The 21,409-nt window shown below is 39.3% G+C and overlaps 1 protein-coding gene across 11 annotated transcripts in view; it reads right to left on the bottom strand.

Annotated features, from left to right (window-relative positions):
* The window catches only part of syne1a (spectrin repeat containing, nuclear envelope 1a), a 154,950-nt gene that overhangs the window by 103,920 nt on the left and 29,621 nt on the right, over window positions 1-21,409 (bottom strand). For 8 of the 11 annotated variants that reach the window (XM_015031270.1, XM_015031279.1, XM_015031275.1 and 5 more), the window contains exons 3-30: window positions 20,936-21,031; window positions 20,237-20,320; window positions 17,438-17,458; window positions 17,090-17,182; window positions 15,794-15,972; window positions 15,489-15,685; window positions 14,817-14,929; window positions 13,995-14,033; window positions 12,856-12,963; window positions 12,348-12,485; window positions 11,248-11,412; window positions 10,934-11,046; window positions 10,604-10,772; window positions 10,368-10,464; window positions 8,190-8,395; window positions 7,557-7,721; window positions 6,493-6,645; window positions 6,179-6,322; window positions 5,925-6,095; window positions 4,747-4,905; window positions 4,349-4,513; window positions 3,185-3,319; window positions 2,795-2,956; window positions 2,497-2,705; window positions 2,306-2,414; window positions 2,056-2,220; window positions 1,805-1,972; window positions 1,157-1,321 (exon numbers count right to left, since the gene is read on the bottom strand). In XM_015031270.1, the coding sequence (XP_014886756.1) occupies window positions 1,157-1,321; window positions 1,805-1,972; window positions 2,056-2,220; window positions 2,306-2,414; window positions 2,497-2,705; window positions 2,795-2,956; window positions 3,185-3,319; window positions 4,349-4,513; window positions 4,747-4,905; window positions 5,925-6,095; window positions 6,179-6,322; window positions 6,493-6,645; window positions 7,557-7,721; window positions 8,190-8,395; window positions 10,368-10,464; window positions 10,604-10,772; window positions 10,934-11,046; window positions 11,248-11,412; window positions 12,348-12,485; window positions 12,856-12,963; window positions 13,995-14,033; window positions 14,817-14,929; window positions 15,489-15,685; window positions 15,794-15,972; window positions 17,090-17,182; window positions 17,438-17,458; window positions 20,237-20,320; window positions 20,936-21,031 (3,888 nt within the window). The remainder of the gene's footprint in view (window positions 1-1,156; window positions 1,322-1,804; window positions 1,973-2,055; window positions 2,221-2,305; window positions 2,415-2,496; window positions 2,706-2,794; window positions 2,957-3,184; window positions 3,320-4,348; window positions 4,514-4,746; window positions 4,906-5,924; window positions 6,096-6,178; window positions 6,323-6,492; window positions 6,646-7,556; window positions 7,722-8,189; window positions 8,396-10,367; window positions 10,465-10,603; window positions 10,773-10,933; window positions 11,047-11,247; window positions 11,413-12,347; window positions 12,486-12,855; window positions 12,964-13,994; window positions 14,034-14,816; window positions 14,930-15,488; window positions 15,686-15,793; window positions 15,973-17,089; window positions 17,183-17,437; window positions 17,459-20,236; window positions 20,321-20,935; window positions 21,032-21,409) is intronic. The other 3 variants (XM_015031271.1, XM_015031280.1, XM_015031273.1) reach the window with 2 other exon arrangements.

The following is a 21,409-nucleotide window of genomic DNA, read 5'->3' as shown; positions in this document are numbered from 1 at the left end:
TAAAAGTAGAGAGAATTAATTTTTTTTTTTTTTTTTACTGTTGTACAAATGTTATCCAAATAGTCCAAAACATTCAGTTCATCTTATTTCCATGTGGGAATCCATGTCAATAACCATAAAATGTTCATGCAGAAAGATTTTAATTAGCAGCGAATAAAAACATCCAATACAGCGCACAAACAACACTGAAATCATATGCACAAGCATAGCAATCAATGTGTGGTTAAGATTCAGCAGAGGCAAATCAATGACTGCAGCATAAATTTCACTGGGTCTGCTCGTTTCTAGTTCGCTGGTGGATGGCCTGACTAGATGTGATGGGCAAGTGGTGAGGGAGGAATTTATTGCTTAAATAAATCTCTTTAAAACAGTGACAAGACACCAACAATCACAGCAAAGAGTCATTAAATCTAACAAAAAAGAAAAAAAGAAAAGAAATGCTGCAAAAATATTTTTTAAAAAGACCAGGAATGAACAAATTTTACTGGCCAGCTTAGAATTAATCAAATTCAGCAGATTCCCTGGTTTTTCCAAGGGATACGACATTTTTTTTGAGTCAAAATTGGATAACAAATTTTTCTAGATGATTAATTATCCCAGTAATTATTGAATATTTTCAAGCAATATATTGATAAAGGCAAAATATTGTAAGTTCACCTTCTCAAATACCAATAAACATTTTTATTTTATAAAACACTTTGCACTCAAGATATTTAATATCCAAAATGAAATACAAGAACCAAAACCGATAAATAAAACAGAAAAAAACCCACAACTGAAACCACAAAATAAAATGGATGATAAAGTCTCTAAACAAAATTTCCCTTTAAAAATTATTTAATCATCAAAATGGAGTTGAGCGAGTTCATACGGAAGAGGATTAAAAACTGAAGAAAAAAAATTCTGACTTTAATCAGAATTCTGACTTTTTTCCCTCAGAATTCTGAGATTAAAGCTTTTTTGTTAGTTTTTTTTCCAGTGGCCCTAATTCTCCTTCGTAAGTTCATTTTAATTGATCATGTGATTAATTGATTGATTGATTAATTAAATGCTTATTGCAACAGGCTTATTTCAAGCCCAAATAGAAATAAAACAGAAAAGCATGCAACATGCCGCCTATCCACTCAGCCAAACAAACATTCATTTAGCTCTCTACCTGCAGGTTCTGCTCTGTTGTTCCAGATTTGAGGTCAGCCTCGCTGAAAGCTCCCTCCAGTTCACGCAGAGGCTGGCTCAGTACCTCACCTGTCTGCAGCTGGCGGCAGTGAGTCACCAGCTGCTCTGCCTCCTTCCTGTTTGCATGCAGCCTTTTCAGGTGTTGCTAGAAGAAACACATTAAATGTGAAATTTAACAACAAAATGAAATGCATTCAGCTTGCATACATCCACAATGGCAGTAACTTTTTTTGAAGTCCTAAACGGAACGCCGGTGGCGATCCAGCCAAATTTGCAGTACCGTAATTCCACCACACTTGGCGCTATCTGAAAAATTCCAGCGGTTTCTGAAAGGAGAGACGTTGCGCTTTCCAGCCAATATCGGGTTATTACGGTAAGTTCACCCCCACCGTAGCAGTGAGTGAAATTAATCTGAGGGGCAGTCTTTTAATAAATTGCGAAAATAACTTGCTCATTATTGAAAGTTCCAGTTGTTATGGATAAATGGGCAAATATATTTACTCACAGGACATTTTAAGAGCGGCGTACAATTAAAACGAGCAAAAATATCCAGGTGGAGACTTTAAATTCATGACATAAATTAATACAAGGTTTTGAAATTGTGAAAAATAAAAAAACGAGAACCCACCTGGTGAATGAGGTAAAGTTGTTTGGCCTCCTCCAGATTCTCGGCATTCAGAATCCTGCTGGTCTGCTCCTCGGCCTCCTTTCTTGCCCTCAGAACCTCCTCCAAAGCACCGTGAACCTCATCCCTTAGCTCCTCACGCTGGAACATAGCAGAGCCTTCTTCCCCCAACTGTGGCAAAGCAGGAAAACATCAGGTAATGAATTAAAATGCTAATAAATGAAGCGTTTAATCTTTACAATAACGGACTCCACCTGACAGAGTGAAGATAAGAGGGACCGTAGGTCAGTTGAAAGTTTAACGAGGGCCGTTCTCTGTCTCTGGACTTCCAGCTCTGAGCTAACCTCCGACAGCCTGGCGAGGCGAGTTTTTAGCCACAATAGGCTTTCCTCTCGGCCCATCAAGGCTTCCTGCAGAGTCTGAAATTGGTGCAAGCACAAGAATGCAAATGGTTGGAAATCTAATCTCTGAGCTTTTAACAGCAAACTGGTTCCACTTACTCACCCGAACAGCAGCGTCAACTTGAGCCCGGTGATGGGAAGTCACTGCTGTCTCTCTTAGTAGCCTCACCTGCCCTCTCTGGGATGACAGCCAATCAGAAAGCTCGCAGAACCTGCAATATTAAAAATAAAACTAATTTCCAGCCGTCTGATCACTAGTGGGTAACTCAGGTATGCCTCACTGATCTTGAGCACCTGTCGTTCCACTCTTTCCATTTGTCAGGGTGTTGCTCCAGTTTCAGGTGGGTGATGGTTATTTGCTCAGTAACTTCTTCTACCGCCCTCTTAGTGGAATCAAGCATCCGATAGACCGGGTCATTGTCAGGTAACTTATGACACAGATCCTCCATGTTTCTGATTCTTTTCTCACACAGAGTCAGAGGTTTGTGTTCCCTGAAGAAAGCCTGGAGATGAAACAAGAGAAAGTTGATTGTTTGAGCTCTTCCCATTAGATCAATGTGCGCTTTAAGTTTCGACAAAATCCAGGGCTTACCCTGTGCTCTTTGATCACTCGCTCACTGGTGCAGGTGCCTGACAGAGCCTGCATCTCTCTTTCCAGCTCTCCTCTGCAGTCCTGAAGAATCAAAGCCACTCGACTTCTCTCCACATCCACTTTGAGTCGGAGCAAGTGAGAGGGAACCTCCGTCTGGAGGTCCTAAAGGAAACACAGGTCATACCCAGTTAAATAATATCTTTCAGTGACAAACAAACAGCCACCAGAGTAATCAAGCATCAACACAATGATGATTTCATTTCAGTCTAATTGGCAAGGGAACTTTCTCAAAACCACAGGCCTCCATCGTTAAGTTAATGAAGTATTGGTTATGCACCTCAGGAGATATAACGTGATTAGTTACAGTGTTAATGCACGTTGACCTCTGACCTTCCAGTGCTTGTGCAGCCTACGGACAGTTTCCTGCAGACCCTGCTGCTCCTCTTGAGGTAGGATGTCTGTCAGCTCATCACAGGCTTTCAGGAACACGCTGAGCACTCGCTGGTCCAGCTGACCAAAGAAATCCTGCAACAGGAGAAGAGAGAACTGCTTTGTCCAGCTCCATAGAAAGCTTTTTTTTGTTTTGTTTTTTTTGTCTGATTTAAGTTCAACATACAAAAAACCCATTAGCATTCTTAGCTCAGCCTTTGAAATAAACAAACTTTAAGAACAATTCAAATTTTATTTTGCAAAGCCTTCCAGCATTATTTTTTAGTTTATTTATACAAGTGACATGGAACCTACTTTTGCAATGTTCTAAGCTATAAAATAACAGAAAAGTTTAATTTGAAAATCTACAAACAAAAAAAATCATTTTTCTTTATTTCTGTTTAGGCCCATTTGGAAGTTGAATCTTTTTTGTTGTTGTTGTTCTAATCTTTCCTTTAAAGGAGTAAGACTTGTGTAAGCTTTGTTTTAAAAGCCCTGTTTTAAACCTTTAGGGACAAACTCAGTACATGTAAAGTCTTTGGTCGCCATGGCGATTCCCACCTATTCTGCAAAGGGAAGTGTGCAGCACCTCACTATTTTTCTTCAGAATAAGAGAAATCAGACAAGATGCAGAAAAATGCCTGCTGTTCAAAAACCACAGCTGGTGTCAGAACATTTTTTTGAACTTTAAAGGATTTGAACTGTAGATTTAAGTTTATGGCTGCAGTAATACAATTAGGAAAACCAAAGGAAGTGTTAAAAATTGATCTTTAATACTGAATTGACAACATTGGGAATACTGATCTGCATCTCCAGGTTAAAGGATGATCACATATTTAGACTTTAAAGTCAGAAAGTTTTATATTCTTAATTTTCACATTCATCCTTATAGGATTTTTTTTGAGGTGTTGTTAATGCCATATTACTTCAAAACACATCCTATGCTTTAATTAACAGACTCCCTTGCTACTGTTCTCCATTCATTTCTACAGCAGGAACTAAATGTAGCAACCTGAAAAACATATATTAAAGTAATAAACGTGCTTTCACAGATTAACTGCAGGCCTTGTATGCTTTAGTCCTAACTAGTGTTATTTATAGCCGGAGGTGCCGATTTGTTCTTACGGTGTGTTTTCTCAGTAATTCCTCTGCGTCTCCCGTCTCCTTCAAGCAGCTCTGAGCTTTCTTCAGCACTCTCTCCAGCTCATGCAGTGATTCCTCAAACCTCCTCCTCAGGCAGTTATTGGCCTCTTCCCGCCTCCTCCATTCCCCGACCTCCTTAAGCAAAGCCTGAGAAGATGTTAATGGTGATCTTAATGGGTCCCGGTGGTAAAATGAGGTAATTACTTTGTTTGATTTATAAAAAGCTAATAAATAATGAGATATGTGATGGAAATCCAACCTACAGAGACACTTGGAGGCTGCTTTGATGTTTATTTTAACTTTTATATATTATTTACAATGCAACACGCCTACCGAATGTGTGGCATTCTCTCAACAGATACAGTAAGGTTAGGACTGACCTGTGATGATCCTTGAATTTCGGAAACTCTCTTTTGCAGTGAGGACATGTCGAAGTTTCGGAGCACCTTACTGTTGCCAAGCGATTTCTCCAGCGTCTGGTGATTTCTCTCAATCACCGAGAGACATCGCTTACAGCTTTGCTGCTGGTTCAGCAAATCCTGAAGCAATCGGGAAAACAAAGTTTACATAAACTGTTTTGTTTTTTTAACTTGTGCTGTAATAACTTTACAAATCACATTATATCTGCTTTTTTTTTTTTAAAAGAGCCAAGTTGAAATAAAATATGGATTCTGTAAAAATTAGTAGTAAGGGAAAAATATTTTTTTCTCTAAACCATCACTGTCTGGTTAGTTATTTTGTGTGTAGAGGGGTAAAAGAGACAACCTGCAGCAAACTCACTTTTAAATGTTTTTTTCTAACCCTGCTCCTCAGGACCCGCTGCACTATATGGTTTAAATGGTTTCCTGCTCCAACAAACTAGATTCAATTACCAGGCATCTGCAGAGCTTGATGAGAGCAAACCCATTAATTTACCTCTGCCGTGTTGCAGCAAGGTATCATCTTAAGAATGCAGAGCAGAAGCTCCCAAGACTCTCCTTGCTGCTCAACTGCAATGCTAACCAAGTTACCCTTACTCTCTACTTCTCAACAAATCTATACAAGACAAAGAAATCCAAAGCTATGGAAATTACTGCAACAAAGTAATATAAATTTTAGTTTATGAAAATGTGAAAAACACATGACAAAAATACTGGAAGAGAAGAAAAAAACTGAGATGCTTAGAGCAGGGATACGTCTTAGGGTAAAATTTGACTTAAAGTACAAAACCAGCTAAATTAAGTGACGCAAAAAAAAACCTTTTTAAAAGTGAAAATAAAATATTCTATCTCAGATATTGAGACTAATTATGTATGATTTTATGTTTCAATTTTTAACTTTGACTTAACATCCGATTCCCACAACAGCTTTTTTCTTCAACTTATTGTTTTGCTTCCTGCCTCACCCCCCACCCCGTCTCTTAAGACTTTTATTGATTCGGACCATTTAGTCTCGCAGATAAATTTTAATTTCTAAATTTTTTCTGGTTTGTGAATCACTTTTTTTCCTACAGCCACCCTAATATAAACATGTGAAACGGAACTTTATCGTGTGCGGTCTTGTGATCAAATTATCTGACCTGTAACTTGTGTTTCTGTTGGCCAGGGACCTCCGAGTCTCTCACGCCAGCAGTGATCCGACTTGCCCGTTCCAGGGCCTGATAGAAACCACTGGTGTGTTTCTCCATTTCCTCCAGCAGTGGCAGCAGGACGTGACATTCTCTCACCAGGCAGGGGCACCGCTCTCTCACCTAAACACACAAAAAAATATCACAACAACAACAACAAAAAACGAACTAAATGAAACTCATGGTTTGGCATTTACAAGTCGCACCTTATTCAGCTGAGTTTTAGCCTTTGCCATGGTTGCCATGACCCTGGCAGCTTCATCCTGTGTTGCATCCTTGGCAAGGAGCTGAGCACTGCGGGCAGCCAACTTGTATTGGGTCTCCATGGAAACGACCTTTTGCTTGGTGCTCTGAGATGAGCATGTAAAGGGTCAATTCACTCCTACTCACAATAAATGAGCCAGCATGAATGAACAGCTAGTGCATCAATGTCATCTACATTTAAGTATTTTACAGAACACATGCAAATACTGAGCTGCACTTGTGCCTTTATGTAAGGTAAACGACTTTATAAACCAACCTCTACATCCTCCAGGAAGGCTTTGACTCCGAGGAAGGACACCTGAACAGGAGCATTCAGCTTGGCCTCTGCTGCTTCCAGCAGCTCTTTTAGGGTCCATACAGCCCTTAGGTGGTCTTTCCTCCACTTTTCCAACTCATCTGAATGAGCATACTGAAGCAAAGAAAGAAAGAAAATATCCGCTGTTGGTTTATTTGGAATGGTAGCACTTCTGAATTTCAATCTGAATTTGGGTGCACAAGCCTGAATTCATTATAGATATTCTCTCTACACAGAATCAAAATTATACATACAGACTGAAGAAGACACATTTTTGTAACCTCCCGTCGGAAAAATGGCGGTTGTTGTGTTTAAGGATGAAACTGACAGGAGCTTTCGTGTTTCTCTTCCACAACAGTGAATGCAAGGCCTTAGTAATTCTCATCATCTAATGTAAAATTTGTCAATAGAAAATAAAAAGATGCGTCACAGTTTGGCCATTCTGACACGTGAATTAGATATGCTGAAGATCCTTTCTTCTTTTATCAGTTCATAACTTTGTGCTACGCCGGGTGCAGGCAGTGAAATAGTCTCGCAGCGTAATGATGTCACTGCCATGTTTGACAGTTGGTCTGGTGTTCTTTGCTTCTTTTGGCAGAAATATAAACCCCAACACAAATCAAAACAGGGTTTGGAATGGATATTATGTTTTTTTTTGTTTGTTTGTTTGTTTAGGTTTTTTTTTAAACTCCTCTAATGGTATTTTAGAAAGCATGAAGTCAACCTTTAATGTGTTGACAATGCTGAAAAGCAGGGTGCGTGACAGGAAACCAATTAATTTGAATGAACTCAACTAAGTCTGCCAAGAGAAGTTGTCAGATATTCAGCCAAAAATATCCCAGGACCTTTTTGGTGGCTGCAAAAAGCATGTGGCTTCTCAGTGACTGAGTAAGAGACAATAATACAAATATTAAGGATTGCATGTTCATATTTGATTTATTAAAGATTTGCCAAAATCTTTAACACATTTTCAGTTATTGTTTGTAAAAAGAATAAAGTAGAAAGTGTATTGTTTTCCTGGTTACTTGTTTGACTTTGAGGAAGAGGTCTCTCCATCGTCCGTTTAGCAGAAGCAGCTGCTGCTTGAGGTCAAGCGACACGGTCTCATCACACGTTTCAATGAGAAAATTCCCGGCGTCGTTCATAGCTGCGTGCTGATCCATCCAGTGGCTGAGATTCCTAAAAAACTCCTGGAGGAAAGACAGACACATTAGAGACAGAAGAAAAAAAAAAAAAAGACATGCAGGCACAAAGGAACTTCAGAAAAACAAAGAATAAGTGTCAGTGGATGAATCGGAGAGAGCTAATAAAAAAGAAACAAAGACAGGGATTCAAGTAAGGAAACAAAGGAGGGACAATAAAACTGCGGTAATTAGCTGTCTAATCCTTGGTGAGGATGTGAATCTGTGGTTGCTATGGTAACGTGACAACAGAGCCATCCTCCATGGCTTGTTGTAAGTCAAAGCGATTGTACGATACTTGAGAGGAAACTTCTAATGGGATTCCACTTTAAAGACAATGACTGAGCTGATGTACATTTGATTGCCGACTGTGACCTGAAAGACTGAGTCACGCCTGAGGGCTCCCTTCACCTGATCACACACACACACACACACCCACACACACACACACACACACACAAGAGAAAACAGACACACCTGTTTGACCTTCTCTGGCTGGTTCAGGGCTTCTTCTGCGTCCTCCAGCCAGGCCTGCAGGGAGGCGACGGTGGAGCCGTACCTCTCCCAGTTGGACAGGACCTCCTCCAGCATGCTCCTCACACTGCGCACTTCCATAGACAGGCTCCTCCACTGAGTCACCACTTCCCGCATAAACCTGCGAACTCCCATTTCGCCTTCATCCACTGGAAGCCAAAAGAAATGTCAACAGCAGAATTGTAATTTAATAAACCTCTGAGGGAAGCTAGAATGTAATGGTCTTCCACCCAGGGTTCCTGCATATTTCCGCGACTTACATTTTTTGACCTTTTAAGACCTAATCAGTACCACTATCATTTAATTCCAAGACCTACGTGAATTGTGGAAAATTACTTCCTTCAAAACCGGGCTGTTTCAACCATTAAAATTTAGGAATTAAATACAGATTACTTACAACTGAGCATTCAATTCTTTTGCATTCTAAGGCCTATTAAGAAAATCAAAATTAAAAAAAAACTATGCAACTTTATTTGGACTTTTGCTTTGGTTAAAATGAAAACATTTAAGTCTACTGTAAGACCTACAGGCTAAATCTGTATTTGTTGCTATTATTAACTTGTGTTACATTTACAGTAAGTTGCAGCGGTCTCTGAAGCCCGTTTTAAAAAGCCCCACTAGGTTTTATGGCAGATGGTACAACTTCACTGAAACACCAGATGAGGTTCACATTTAGATTGATGAAGCCGCATGCCTCTGCAGACGAATCTCTGACCCAAAAAATCTCACTATAGGGAAACGTATTGCTTGAGTGCTGCATTGCTTTGGTTCGCTCTCTGCAGCACAGCAGCAGCAGCAGCAGACTTTCTAGATTTAGTCAAGGAAGTAAGTAAATAATAAAACCAGTTTTGAATGGATGTCGATTAGAAGTCAGAGTAACATCATCATCAGCCCCTTTGCTCTTCAGCATCTTCTTCACTCGGAGACCACCGACTCCACCAACACCAGGTGTATTTCATTCACCCGGCCGACCGATCAAACCTCGGATGTCCTGATTTCTCGCCACAGCTCACTTCTCCTCTCTGCATACCCTAAAGCATAACAGCCCCCCCAAAAAAACCTAATGAAACCAACAAACTAGCTCGCACGGTCTGCGCCCAGAGACCCGCAGAAGTGGAGCAGCCCCTTAAACAGGCAAATGGGGTCGTATTCCCCACTGAGAGCTGGGAACGAAGGAACCTCATTTAGTTGTAGCCTGCAGACTCTCCTCTTCCAGCTAATTGTAAAATCAGTCAGTGCTTGCTTCGATGAGCTGCCGAACAAAAACACCTGATTGGTTACTGGGCTGCTGAAGAGGGAAGATAAAGTTGAGATATAACGTGCATTTGTTTTAATCTGAATTCAGGCTGAATGAATGCGGGGGCATGTAATTATTTTAGGAAACACCTAACCAAATGAGGAAATGCAACTGGCTTGATGATATTAAACATTTTATCCATCAGAGAAATAAGCAGTGATTGTGTTACGCTGCTGTGAGTCATGCGTCTTATGAGTTACTGTGACGGTTTGATTTCAGTCCTGGATTGTTTAAACAGTTATCGGCTTGGATCCGCAATTTAACATTAACATCTATTTGCTAACGTTTAAGTTATTCTTAACTTCTTTATATTTTGCTTCTGACGTGTCTTCATCAAGACTTTTTGATGGTTTTTAATGTCTTTTTGGAAGGGTTATTTGGACTTTGGCTGGTTTTCCGCTCATTTTCAGCTCTATACGTTCAAAGGAACCAGTCGGACATAAATCAGTGGGGTATAGAAATAATCCATCTAAAATGTCATTATAATAGTTTGAATCATATCTTACATGGTGTGAACAGCATATTGTAAAAGACAATTTTAATTGACTCAACAAGGAGCCATTTTGGGTACCATCATTTTTAGTTTGTATATTAGTTATTTTTCAGATGTGTGTCTTGCTATTATTGTTTAAATGTAGGCTGATGATATAGTCATTTATGTTGCTGGTAAACATATGATGGAAATGTTCAACTCAAGTAAAGTGTCAGTGCAGCTAGATGCTCTGCAACTATTCAAAAGTACCAAGAAAATGAAAAAAACAAAAACAAACATCTCCTAATTTTACTCCAGGTAACTTAGTGGCTTAAATATCATAATTTCTCACCTGAGCTGTCCATACTGACGTAGGTCTCTGCAGATTGTTTTAAGGACTGGAACAATGCCTCATAATTTTCAAAGAAATGCTGCTTCTCCACAAAAGTCTAATGAAAAGAGATGTACATTGACAATTATGACCACAATAAAGACCTAAAATTTAAAAACAAACCCAATAATTATTCTTTTTAGACATTACAATCAAGATATTTAGAAAGCTGGAATCCTAATAACAAAAATACTCACAATATAGTTGCGGAGCATCAGTTCCACAGATTCCTGGTGGCCATATTTAATGATCCAGGATTTCAGCCTGGATTCGGCCAGTGTGAGGAAGGCCTGCATGTGGTGTTTGTTCTCAAGAAACTCCATTCTGGCCAGATGGACGCTGGAGGATGTAGAAACAAAGTTCATCCTATGCAGGAAGAGAAGGTTTATACATAGACATCAGATGGGCAGCTTTTCACTCATATTTGGCTGTTTTCCTGTAAACCAGATTGTGCAAGCGTGCCAGTTTAGTGATTTAGGTATTCCTGCCAGCAAATATTACCACTCTGCCGTATTTTTCAGACTCACCGCTCAGCCATGTCTTGGAGCTGATCCTGTGGAACAGGAACACCGTCAACACTTCTGTCTTTATGGATTCGCTGAAAAATCTGCTGGTGACTCTCCAAGCTCCTCAACACGTCCTGTAAAATGCACAATGCAGAAAAACAAAAAGATAAGCAAAGTAATACATTTCCAGACCAAAATTTTAGCAATATTCTACAAATGTTTTAGTAATTTTGCCAAGCGTTAGGTCTTCTTCCAGATTTTTTTTTTTGGTTCATTAACTGCCTTTTTCTGGCAACATATCGCCTTCCTCCTTCTGTACATTGCTGAAAACTAACCTTGTGCTGCTCCAGAGCTCTGTGTACGGTACTAGCTGTGATATCATGAGCCTGCTGGACAGTAATCTCTTGTCGCAGGGCTCCTTCGGCCTCATGTAGCCATTCCCCAACGGTTCCCAGAGGAGCTGGCAGGGATCGGTCCAGGCGAAGGTGCCAATCCAAGAGCTGATTTACAAAAAGCAATTAGCGTGTTAAACCAAAAAAAAAAAAAAAAAAAAAAAAGATGCATGAATTGGTCTTGAGAAAGTTTAAAATTTAAATCAGATTTAGCTGCTTTAGTGTAAATGAGTAAAAACAAGGTGAAATTGAAGGTTGTAATGATGGTTGCTGAAATGTTTTTCAGTGCCAACGTTAGTAAGTCATTATAAATATAATGACTTTTAAATCAAAATAAAAAGCTTTTCCACATTTTGACAAACCAACACAAGCGATGTATAACTGGAGAAGTGAAATATAGTATTATTTTACAGCCTAATATTCTGAAAAGTGTGGCATGCATTTATATTTTTATATTCAGACCCCATGAGACAAAACATTGAAAAACCATTTTATCTTTTGAAGAAGTGCCTCTACAAGCTTTACATATTGACACAGTGAATTTTTTTTATCCGTTTTTATTTGATTGATAGCACATCTCACATCTTCTGCAGCTTCTATCAGGCTTTTTCAGAACTGCCGCATATTTAACAACATTTATATCACAATTTATGTCACAATTAACTCTAAACACATTCCCCACATCATGACAAATGGAAACTGCATGCCATAATTTTCAGATTACTAGTTATAAAAAAAATGATGAGACAGCTATTGTTTTCCTTCCATTTAACCTCTATATGCTACTTTGTGTTAAAACACAAACACACTGATGCTTTGATGCCAAAACGTGTAAAGCACCTTAGCATGTGACTTCCATCATTTTGGAAACATTTGGAACCCAGTGTTTTTAATCTCCTTGTAAACTTAAAGAAAAGCTATCACAGCTTTTGGGTTTGTTTATTTTCTGAATAAGACAACAACAACAAAAAGACTCAGACTTTATGAAATGCCATAACACTGACTGAGTCTGGTTCTTTATAGAAGATGACAGTTTCTCTCACCCTGTTGGAGACCCTTTCCCAGGCCTGCTTGACCAGAGCCTGATCCACAGTCAGCATCCCGTCTCTCTGCGTGGACTGCAAAGCGCCCTCCACCTGCTTCCGCTTCATCTCCAGCTGGACTTGAAGGCTTTTGAACAGCTAAAATAAATATATAAATAAACTAATTTGGATGTTTTTGCCCTAGGTGTCGCACCACACAGACAGACTAACAGATCTTCGACAGGTTACACCCTCTTCCCACAGGCATCTCATCTGCGTTTCCCTAATAAGAGACTTACTGCCTTCACATTCTGAAACCAGTGAAAAGAAAATGAGGATATCCCACATGCTGCGGTATACGGGAAGTATCCTGAGGCGTGGAGGAATAAGCCAGACAGAAAATATGACGGCTGATGCTTGATTCCTACAGTGAAATGCCTCAGATTAAGCTATTAATAGGACCGTCTGTGCAGCAGAGTGTCCCTATGTTAAACTCTACACACACACACATACACACGCACACACTAACCTGGTATTGTTGAGCAAGACTGCCCTGGGTCTCCTGCGCGTGCACCGCCTCTTTCTCCAGCTGGTCGAGCCACATTTTGAGTTCCCTCTGGCTCTTTCGCTGTTCTCTCTGGAAGGCCGGGATGAGGAACGCAAGAGGAGTGAAAGACGGGTGAAGAAAGATGGACAAGGAGGAGGAAGTGTAGAAGCAGATAAGGAAGAGGAAAGGGGATAAAGAAGATGGAGTTTGAAAAAAAAAGGGAAAATGAAGAAAAGAAATAGGCAAAGAGGCAGACAATGAACCGTTAAAATGTGTTCTCCTCCTAATCTCGTCTCCTGTTGGGAAAAATCAAAAGCTCACAGCTGCCAAAAACACTCAGCTTAAGCAGGACACTTTGTCTAAACTCCCCCCTACCGTTTGATTGGATTTAAGGAAACTACGACGATAATAATGCAGTGCCTAAAAGCTTTTGTTACAGATTATTCAAAGTAGTTCAGTCGCCAATCTCTTCAGACTTTATTTTATGAAACACCTCAAGTCATAAAGCTTTTGCTGTCTTACAGTTTTTTTTAAGAATCTTCAATCTTTCATATAAGGAGACATCTGTTGCTTTTACAGTCTTCAGGACAAATATATTGCAACCATGAGAGCAAGGACCTTTAACAACCAAAGTAAACAAAACCCTTATCAGTATTCAAAGACAAAATTCAAAGTGACAGAAAAAGCAAGCAACTCAAGATACTTTTCACCTTAAAATCAACCTCTTCCATTCAACAGCTTTCCCCAAAAAAGCCTGCATCAACGCAAAGAGCCGACGCCAGAGGCTTTCATTGTCATGCTAATGGGACCGGCAGTCACAGCGCGACCTGGCAGCGAGCATAAATGGCAATATCACATCTTATTAGAATAGACACCCTGGGGCGGAAATGTCAAGACAGGTGAGCCGACATTAGCAAACAGGATCTGTTTTGACATGAAAAAAAATGATGTTTAATCTCGCTTTCGCGTACAGTTTAGAGTAATACTGCGGATGATTAATTCAAGAGCAGGGAAAATAAACCTAAGGCAAACACTGCGTGTGGAGTAAAAGTGAAAGTATCCATTCTATTTGCATTAATCTGGGGAAAATGAGACGTTAAAGACATGACATATAAACGTACCTCAAACATTTCCTCTATGTCCCGAGGAGCAAGATCGTCCTGTAGGTAGAGGTGAGCAACGTGTCGGGAAAGCAGACACAGAGGAAGACAAAAACCAATTAACATTACCCCTGTAACTTTTTTCCCTCACATTGCAATCACAAACTTTAATCTATTTTGAGGATTTTATATAGGCATGAATAACCGCATCACTGCCAAGAGTGTTTTAGTGTTTTAGTTTTGCTCTCCTTGGTCAGCTTGTATGTGTAGGTGGACGGCTATAGGTGCATGGCTGTGCCACGCACTGTTTTTGTTTTATAGAATGAACAGAGCTCTGCGAGATGTTAAAACACTTTGGATATTGTTTTATTATCTAAGTCTGTCTTACACTTCTTTGCTGTGGTTTAATACTGCTTATACATTTAATATACATTGTTATTTTAAACTAGGTGATTTCTGAAGGCATCTACTGGATTATATTTAGGGCTATCAGAGTAAAGGGGGCTGAATACAGGCATAGGCAACATTTTTCAGATGTTTTATCATAAATGTCTATTTTCACTTCCCTTATATTTATGTACTATTTTGTGTTGGTAGCTGTAATGTGAAATGTGAAAATGTTCAAAGACTTTTACAAGGCATTGTAGTCAGTGTATAAGTGAGTTGTCTTTTAAAAAAAATGTAGAATTAGACAAATATTCAGGAAAATGCCCTGTAATGATACTGTAATCCATTTGATACATCTGCCTGAAGTTAGATGAACTTATAGAGACTTATTCAAGGAAAAACTGATAATACACAATAAGATAAATGTTAGAAATATCTAGACAGAAAAGCTGTTACCGCTTCTTCAGGCTTTCCTCCCAAGTCGCTCTGCTTTCTGTCGGGATGATGCTTCAAGAACTGGGCGACGTACGTCATGACAGATTTTTCATCTGGCTTGTCGACGTCCACGTCTGATAGAGAAACCAATGAATGTAATAAAAAGTCACATTGACTCGCAAGTGTTTCAACAGTTAGAAGAAAAAATAAATAATCGCCGCAGCTGAGAATAGGTCTGTCTCAGACGGACAAGTGTCATATTGTATGAAAACAATCCTTGGCATTTCAGATTAGCGTCTAACCTCGGTATGGAGACTCTGCCATGCCGAATCTCACGGCCTAATGGACCTTAATTATAGTGGTGTCAGGCTCAATTTGTCAAAGATCATTCTGTGGTGCAGCCGTGAAGGGACACAGATGGTGCTTGGCAATGACACCAAGTGGCGCATCTGATGTGGTATTGTATGCATTGCCTTATTTCTGTTTTGTGAGCCTATATCACATCAGACGTTACTTATTTCAAAATAAGACTATGCTGTTTTCCATTTACGATAAACCAACACAATGCACAAGAGACACGTTGAAGTAAACAGCCATAAATGTCATCTGGATTGAGGTATTTTAAACACAAACAGCAGCGCAGTTCAGCTTCAATATGACAATCTTAGAAATGTTATAGAAAATGTTATTTACCCTCTGGATCAAGAAGCTGTGGAATGCCTAACTCAGTCTCGGCCAATAAGAACGCTTCCTGTAAATTTTCCCGATTGGGCCTCCTCCATACCCGCTCCATGTCTACCAGATTAGGCCGGAGGGCATTGATAACAGCAAAGAAGGCTAAACCGGTGCGCCAGCTGGGCCCAAAGTCCTTCACGTCAAGCCCTAGACATCTGTAAACAGCACAAATTCATCAGGTCGAACGGACCAAAAAGACCACGTTTTTTTTGTTCATGAAGCATTAATGTTCTTTTATTTATGTGGTAAATAAGGCTTTGTACTTGGTGGCTGTCTGCTGAACCCATCTGAGTAAAGCCTTTCTGGCTCCCCCTGGCAGAGCCAGAGGTCTCCGTTTGACAGGGGGGCTGGTGGTGTCGGTGCTGCTGGTGGAGCTATCCAGAGAGGAGCTACTGCTGGAAAAGGCTTGGAGCTCTGGTAGGCTGCTGGTTAGCTCTTCAATCTGTAGGGAGAGGAAAAACGACCAATTTCAGGTTATTAATGTATTCTGTTGGTAAGCTTTCTGGCACAGTGAATGGATTTTGTTTATACAAAACTTCTTTGGATATGAAAATGGTCTATACAAGGTGGCTTTCAATAGAAATGTTTGACTGTCGTTATTGTTTTTGATTAGTTCTGGTAAATAAACTGAAGAATAAACAGGTGGTGTTTAATTAAAAAAAATACAACATAGCACTAATCATTTCCTCATACATCATAATAATTCTTAAATAAACTGAATAATTAATTCCAGGAAAAGTTACTGTAATGTTGGATTTATATTTTTTCAGGCAATCAAAAAGAGTTTGGATTTAGCACTTTGGACCAAAATATGTATTGATCTAAATTTGTGAAAACACACCCAGGGCAATACATTTACATTAGTACATGAATATATTCTGGTGAGATTGCTGTGAACAACATTTTCCTTCAAGTTGGTAACCGAACCATACTTATAGCCATGATGATGGCTATAAGCTATAAGCCATCATCGTGTTAGCAGCGATTAGAAAAGTCTGTTCAACCAGTTTGGCTACCTTCTGTTCTAACCATGGAACAAGGGAAAGATTAATAAGTGCACAGCAGGACATCAATCCTCAGGATAAAGTCCAAGTTTGCTCATCAGTTGTTCAAGATTTATTGCGATGCAAAGATAATCCTCGCCAAGTGTTGGTAAATTGTTTTATGCATTTTGTGACACACTGAAAGATTTGTTTTGCGTGGATTCTTTCTTTATATTACACAGTTAATTCCTGTTAATCTCATGTTTCTTGATGTTACTGTTGCTGAGTGTGACAGAAATGGCCGATAGATTGAGTTTTTTTTTTTTTTTTTTTTTTACTGTGGACGCCATGAAAGATTGGTGGCTTTCTAGACACTTATTTAGCTAAAAAAAAAATACTCCATCTTCTGCATAGAATCAGATGTGCTATTAAAAAACAAAGCTTTTTTTTTTTTTAAGTTTTGAATGTTGCTTTTACCAAAATATTAAATACTATCTAATTCATTGTATTCATGACGATTCATTTTAATAACTTGCAGAGATGATTTGATCCAGCTGGTGGAAATAAAGAGATTACCTGAAAATACAGGATGATCGTCCACACCAACCCCAGTACAATCGACGGCCGTCCATCCACAATGTCGGTAGAGTTTATGTTTACTAACCTGATCTGTTACCAAGAAAAATGCAACAATCAGCTCATATTTCATTGAAGAGCTACACAACGTCAACAGCAACTTAATCCTTGTTCTCATAGAGGTACACACAATTTTCATCTAATCTAGTAAATCAGGGCCATGCTGCACATGTTTTCACAAAATGAACAATACAGGGGATGTGTAATCTCAGTTCTGCTGGATACAGATAAATTTGAGCCTATTCTGTGTCCAGGCAAGAGCAATACAGAAACGGTGTGAATACTGACCGGAGATCCTCTGTAGGCAGACTTGGGGCAGATAAGAAAAAAAAGACAAATGAGCGTAGGAGTTAGGAAAGTGGAGGAGGGAGACGGAGAGTACCTGAAGTCACTCTAGGTACATTTGATTGAAAGCAAACAGCTCATTGACTGTGTGAAGGCCGACACTTCGCACAGCGAGATAACATGAGTGGCTGGCATTGAGTCGAGATGTATCTCCACTACACAGGCGACAAGGATTACGTCCAGCAGAGACGAACGAAAAGAAAAGGCAGAGAGGGGTAGGGAAGAGGCGGAGGATGGGGCGGAAGGCGAGGGCTGTATCTTGTGATATGATGAAATATGTTATATTATCAAACCGAGGGTCAGATCACTGAGATGCTGCAGCACAACAGGTCATCATGTGGCAATAGCAGCCACTCAGTATTTGCAAACAAGCATGAAAGAGGAGATTGGGAGCAGGCGAGAGAAGTGTGGAAAAATGCAGGACGGTTGCTGATAAGGAAAAATATGCAATACGTGATTTTATATTAGAAAACACAGCAGGTTGTCCCGATAAATCAAACCAGCAGTGAGCAGAGGAAACGGTAAATAGAAAAAAATAGAATTTGTTGGTTTACTATTCTCACAAATACAGGGACACATCTCAAAGAAAACAATGTTTTTTTTTGTTGTTTTTTTTATGTTAACATGATTTTATGAAAATGCTTAAATTGACAAAATAACAGCTCAACTCTTGGAACGATTTTGGACTTTCAGTTTTTGTAGTTATTTTTTTTAACGCTTTAAATAAAACAGGACATTGCCGTTCTGAAAAGGTGTCCTCTAAATATTTGCAATATTTTCGTCATCCAGAGAATGACAAAACAAAACAAAACTATCTGAAGTTTCCACCTTGAGCTCTGAGAAACTATGATGGAAATCATTTCAAGTTGGAGAACGAGGTGACATCAATCCTGAAAATGTGTTCGGCAACATTCCACAAGTTAAAAAAAACAGTCAAATTATGGCATGTTAAACATCTGCAAACACATCCCTAGAAATATATGCATAACTCCCTGATGTCTCATCTCCAGACAGCAGATTAGTGCCAAAGGATTTGCAGTTTTAACCCTGACGCAGTCAAAGAAGACAAATCAATGTCCCTGCAGACATCATCTCATACTCATGGCTTTATTTATGCATATCCAAGGATGAGCCACATGAAGCTTTGACAATAATCTCTGAATCTAACGAAGGGGCAGGAGATGAAATTAGATAATGGTATGCGCTTTAGAGCATACTTATTTATTTTACATTATGTGATAGAACAGCATCAAAGTAGAGCATAGTTGTGACTAAAGCCCCCCCAAAAATTGCATTTGCTTATATTCGGTACTTTTACTCTGATATCCTGCTAATCAGTTAATCGAGTATTGAAAGTAAGCCATTTACAAGTGCTACAACCTTTATGTAACTATTGTCAAACATTGTATGAGAGCATCATGGTATGGGGATGCTTGTCCTCAGCAGGGATTGGCCTACATTTCCCAGTTGGGAGATGAGTGGCTCTAAACAGGAAGCATTTCAGGAAGAAAACCTGCTGAGGCTGCAAAACACTTTAAATATAAAGCCAAAGAGACATTAGAATAGTTAGGATTATATTTCATGCTGGTGTTAGAATTGTCCAATCAAAGTCCACATCTAAATCCAATCGAGAATCTGTGACTATAGGTTTAAAAATGGATGTTCACAGAAACTCTGCGTTCAATCTGACTGAGCTGGAGCCTTATTGCAAAGAGGAATGGTAAACGGCAAAGCTGATAAAGACTTTCCAAATAATTCAACAGGTTCAAAGTGCAATGGACAATTAGGACTGCAGAGAGGATCATCAGGGCTGACCTTTCCTCCAACCAGAACTTGTAAAGGTCTAAAGTTAAGAAAGCTCTGCAGACCACACACATCCTGAACACAAACTGATTAGATTTCTAATCGCAGGTCGGCGCTGCAGAGTGATATTTCCAAAAATGAGCTGCCACTCAGGCAGTTTTTCTCCAGGCTGTCTCTTTGATAACCACTTAGCAGTCAGAGTGCCCAGATCGATGCCATGCATATTGGCACTAATTCAACCTTGTCTTCCTCTTTTGTTAAAACACTGTGTATGTATATTTTCAGGGAAAACTTTCCTTGTTTTTGTACATAAACTTAACAAACAGAGATTTATTCTGATTTGTCGTCTTTCACTTTTGGTCATTTTATATTGGTCTATCACATCAAATCTTATTAAAATACATTTAACTTTTTGGTTTTAACATGACATAATGTGAATAACAATTGGTGGGTACTTATAAAACGGCAAAGTAAATCTAAAGATGAATGGGGTAAAAGTGGACCATTTTTCCAGTGGATTGTGGAACTGGAACAAAGACCGCTCCAAAACGAATAAAATGAAGCACAATCAATGTTAGGGACCAATAAGCAAGGGAGGATCAGTTAAGGAACCAGAATTAGTCCAGTAATTAGATTTTAAATGACTTTTCTGTTGCTTAAATGCAGCCAGTCAAACAAATTCAAAGAGTGATTTAATACAAAATGCAGAAGAGCTATTCAACCCAATCTTTGCAGACATACAACAAAAAATAATGAGATGTTTGTGGATTAAATGAGGTATGTGAGAAGCGGAGAAGACAGAAAGGTGTGGAGGGAGGAGGAATCAGGTCACTGAAGGTCATGATTCAATATTTACACCCATGAGGCTGCAGCTGCGCAAAAATTTCAGGGAAAAAAAAGAAAAAGAAAACACATTCAAAGGAGACCTTGAACTCTTACTTTTCTACCCTCGAGGAACTTGAGAGCTGTACCAATGTTGGCGACCCAGTGGATCCTCTTTAGCTTCTTGCCCTGCTCACATGGCTGGGAGGAAGTGGAGGAACAATGGACATGCACAAAACAAAGAGAGACAGGAGAGAAATGTGTGACGTGAATGTAGCAGTGAAATTTTACGCAGAATATGGGCGAAAAAAACAACAGATTTACAAGTAAAAGACTAAGAACAAAAGCAGGAATCATTTTCTCAGGAATATAGATGCTGATATAATGTGAGAAAGACACAGGCACCAGTCAGAGCTGTGTTTGACCATAAACACCCAGATCAATAGGACGTTCAGGCTTAGACCTTAGGCAATACCGGCCAAGTAAAACCCTCAAGATGTCTGTGTGTGTTGTGTGTGAACTCTGATCTGTCTTTGTTAATCTGGGCTTTCCTACACTATTCAAACATCCTAATACAAGCAAATCAATAAGCCTTTCCGTGCAGTCGGGGCTCGTTTCACATCCTCCTCATTAGTTATACAGGCAGTTGAAACAAAGAATTGAAAATCACTCTAGTTCTCGGTCATCGGACCAGTTTTTGCGGCGAGGTATGGCAACTCAACACGTGCCGATGTAGAAAGTTGTAATCCGGCGAGTTCAGAGGATGTAAGTTGTTTGAAGTGTGCCGTTAAGTCACGTGCATGACAAGAAGCTCACCAGTTTTTGTCCAGAGAGGATTTCCAGGAGGGCCAGCAGCATCACACCATCCTTGATGTCATCAAACAGGTCTTTCACCTCAAGAGGAGGGACATGCTATGCGGAGAACAAATAAAATGTTAAAAACAAATTCTTAAGGCCTTAAACTGTATTCATGTTTCTAGGACAAGCTTCAATTTTATGTAGTAGCTCGTAGCTTTGAGGTGGAAAAGAAGACACATCTGAAATAAAACACATCTGAAAAATATGCTTTTACATTGATAGCTCTAGCATATTTTATTGTAAGATATTTTTTATTTAATCATAGAAATGGGAAACGTAAATGAGGGCATTATTTGGAAAACTTTACTAAATAAGTGTGTACTGACATACTGTATGTCACTATATATATATATATATATATATATATATATATATATATATATATATATATATATATATATATATATATATATATACAGTGTCTTGAAAAAG

The sequence above is a fragment of the Poecilia latipinna genome, unplaced genomic scaffold (assembly GCF_001443285.1).
Source record: "Poecilia latipinna isolate Pla-1442-1.1 unplaced genomic scaffold, P_latipinna-1.0 Scaffold201, whole genome shotgun sequence".
Lineage (NCBI taxonomy): Eukaryota > Metazoa > Chordata > Actinopteri > Cyprinodontiformes > Poeciliidae > Poecilia > Poecilia latipinna.
Note: the sequence above shows the minus strand (reverse complement) of the source record. Positions and strands in the feature narration are given on the sequence as shown.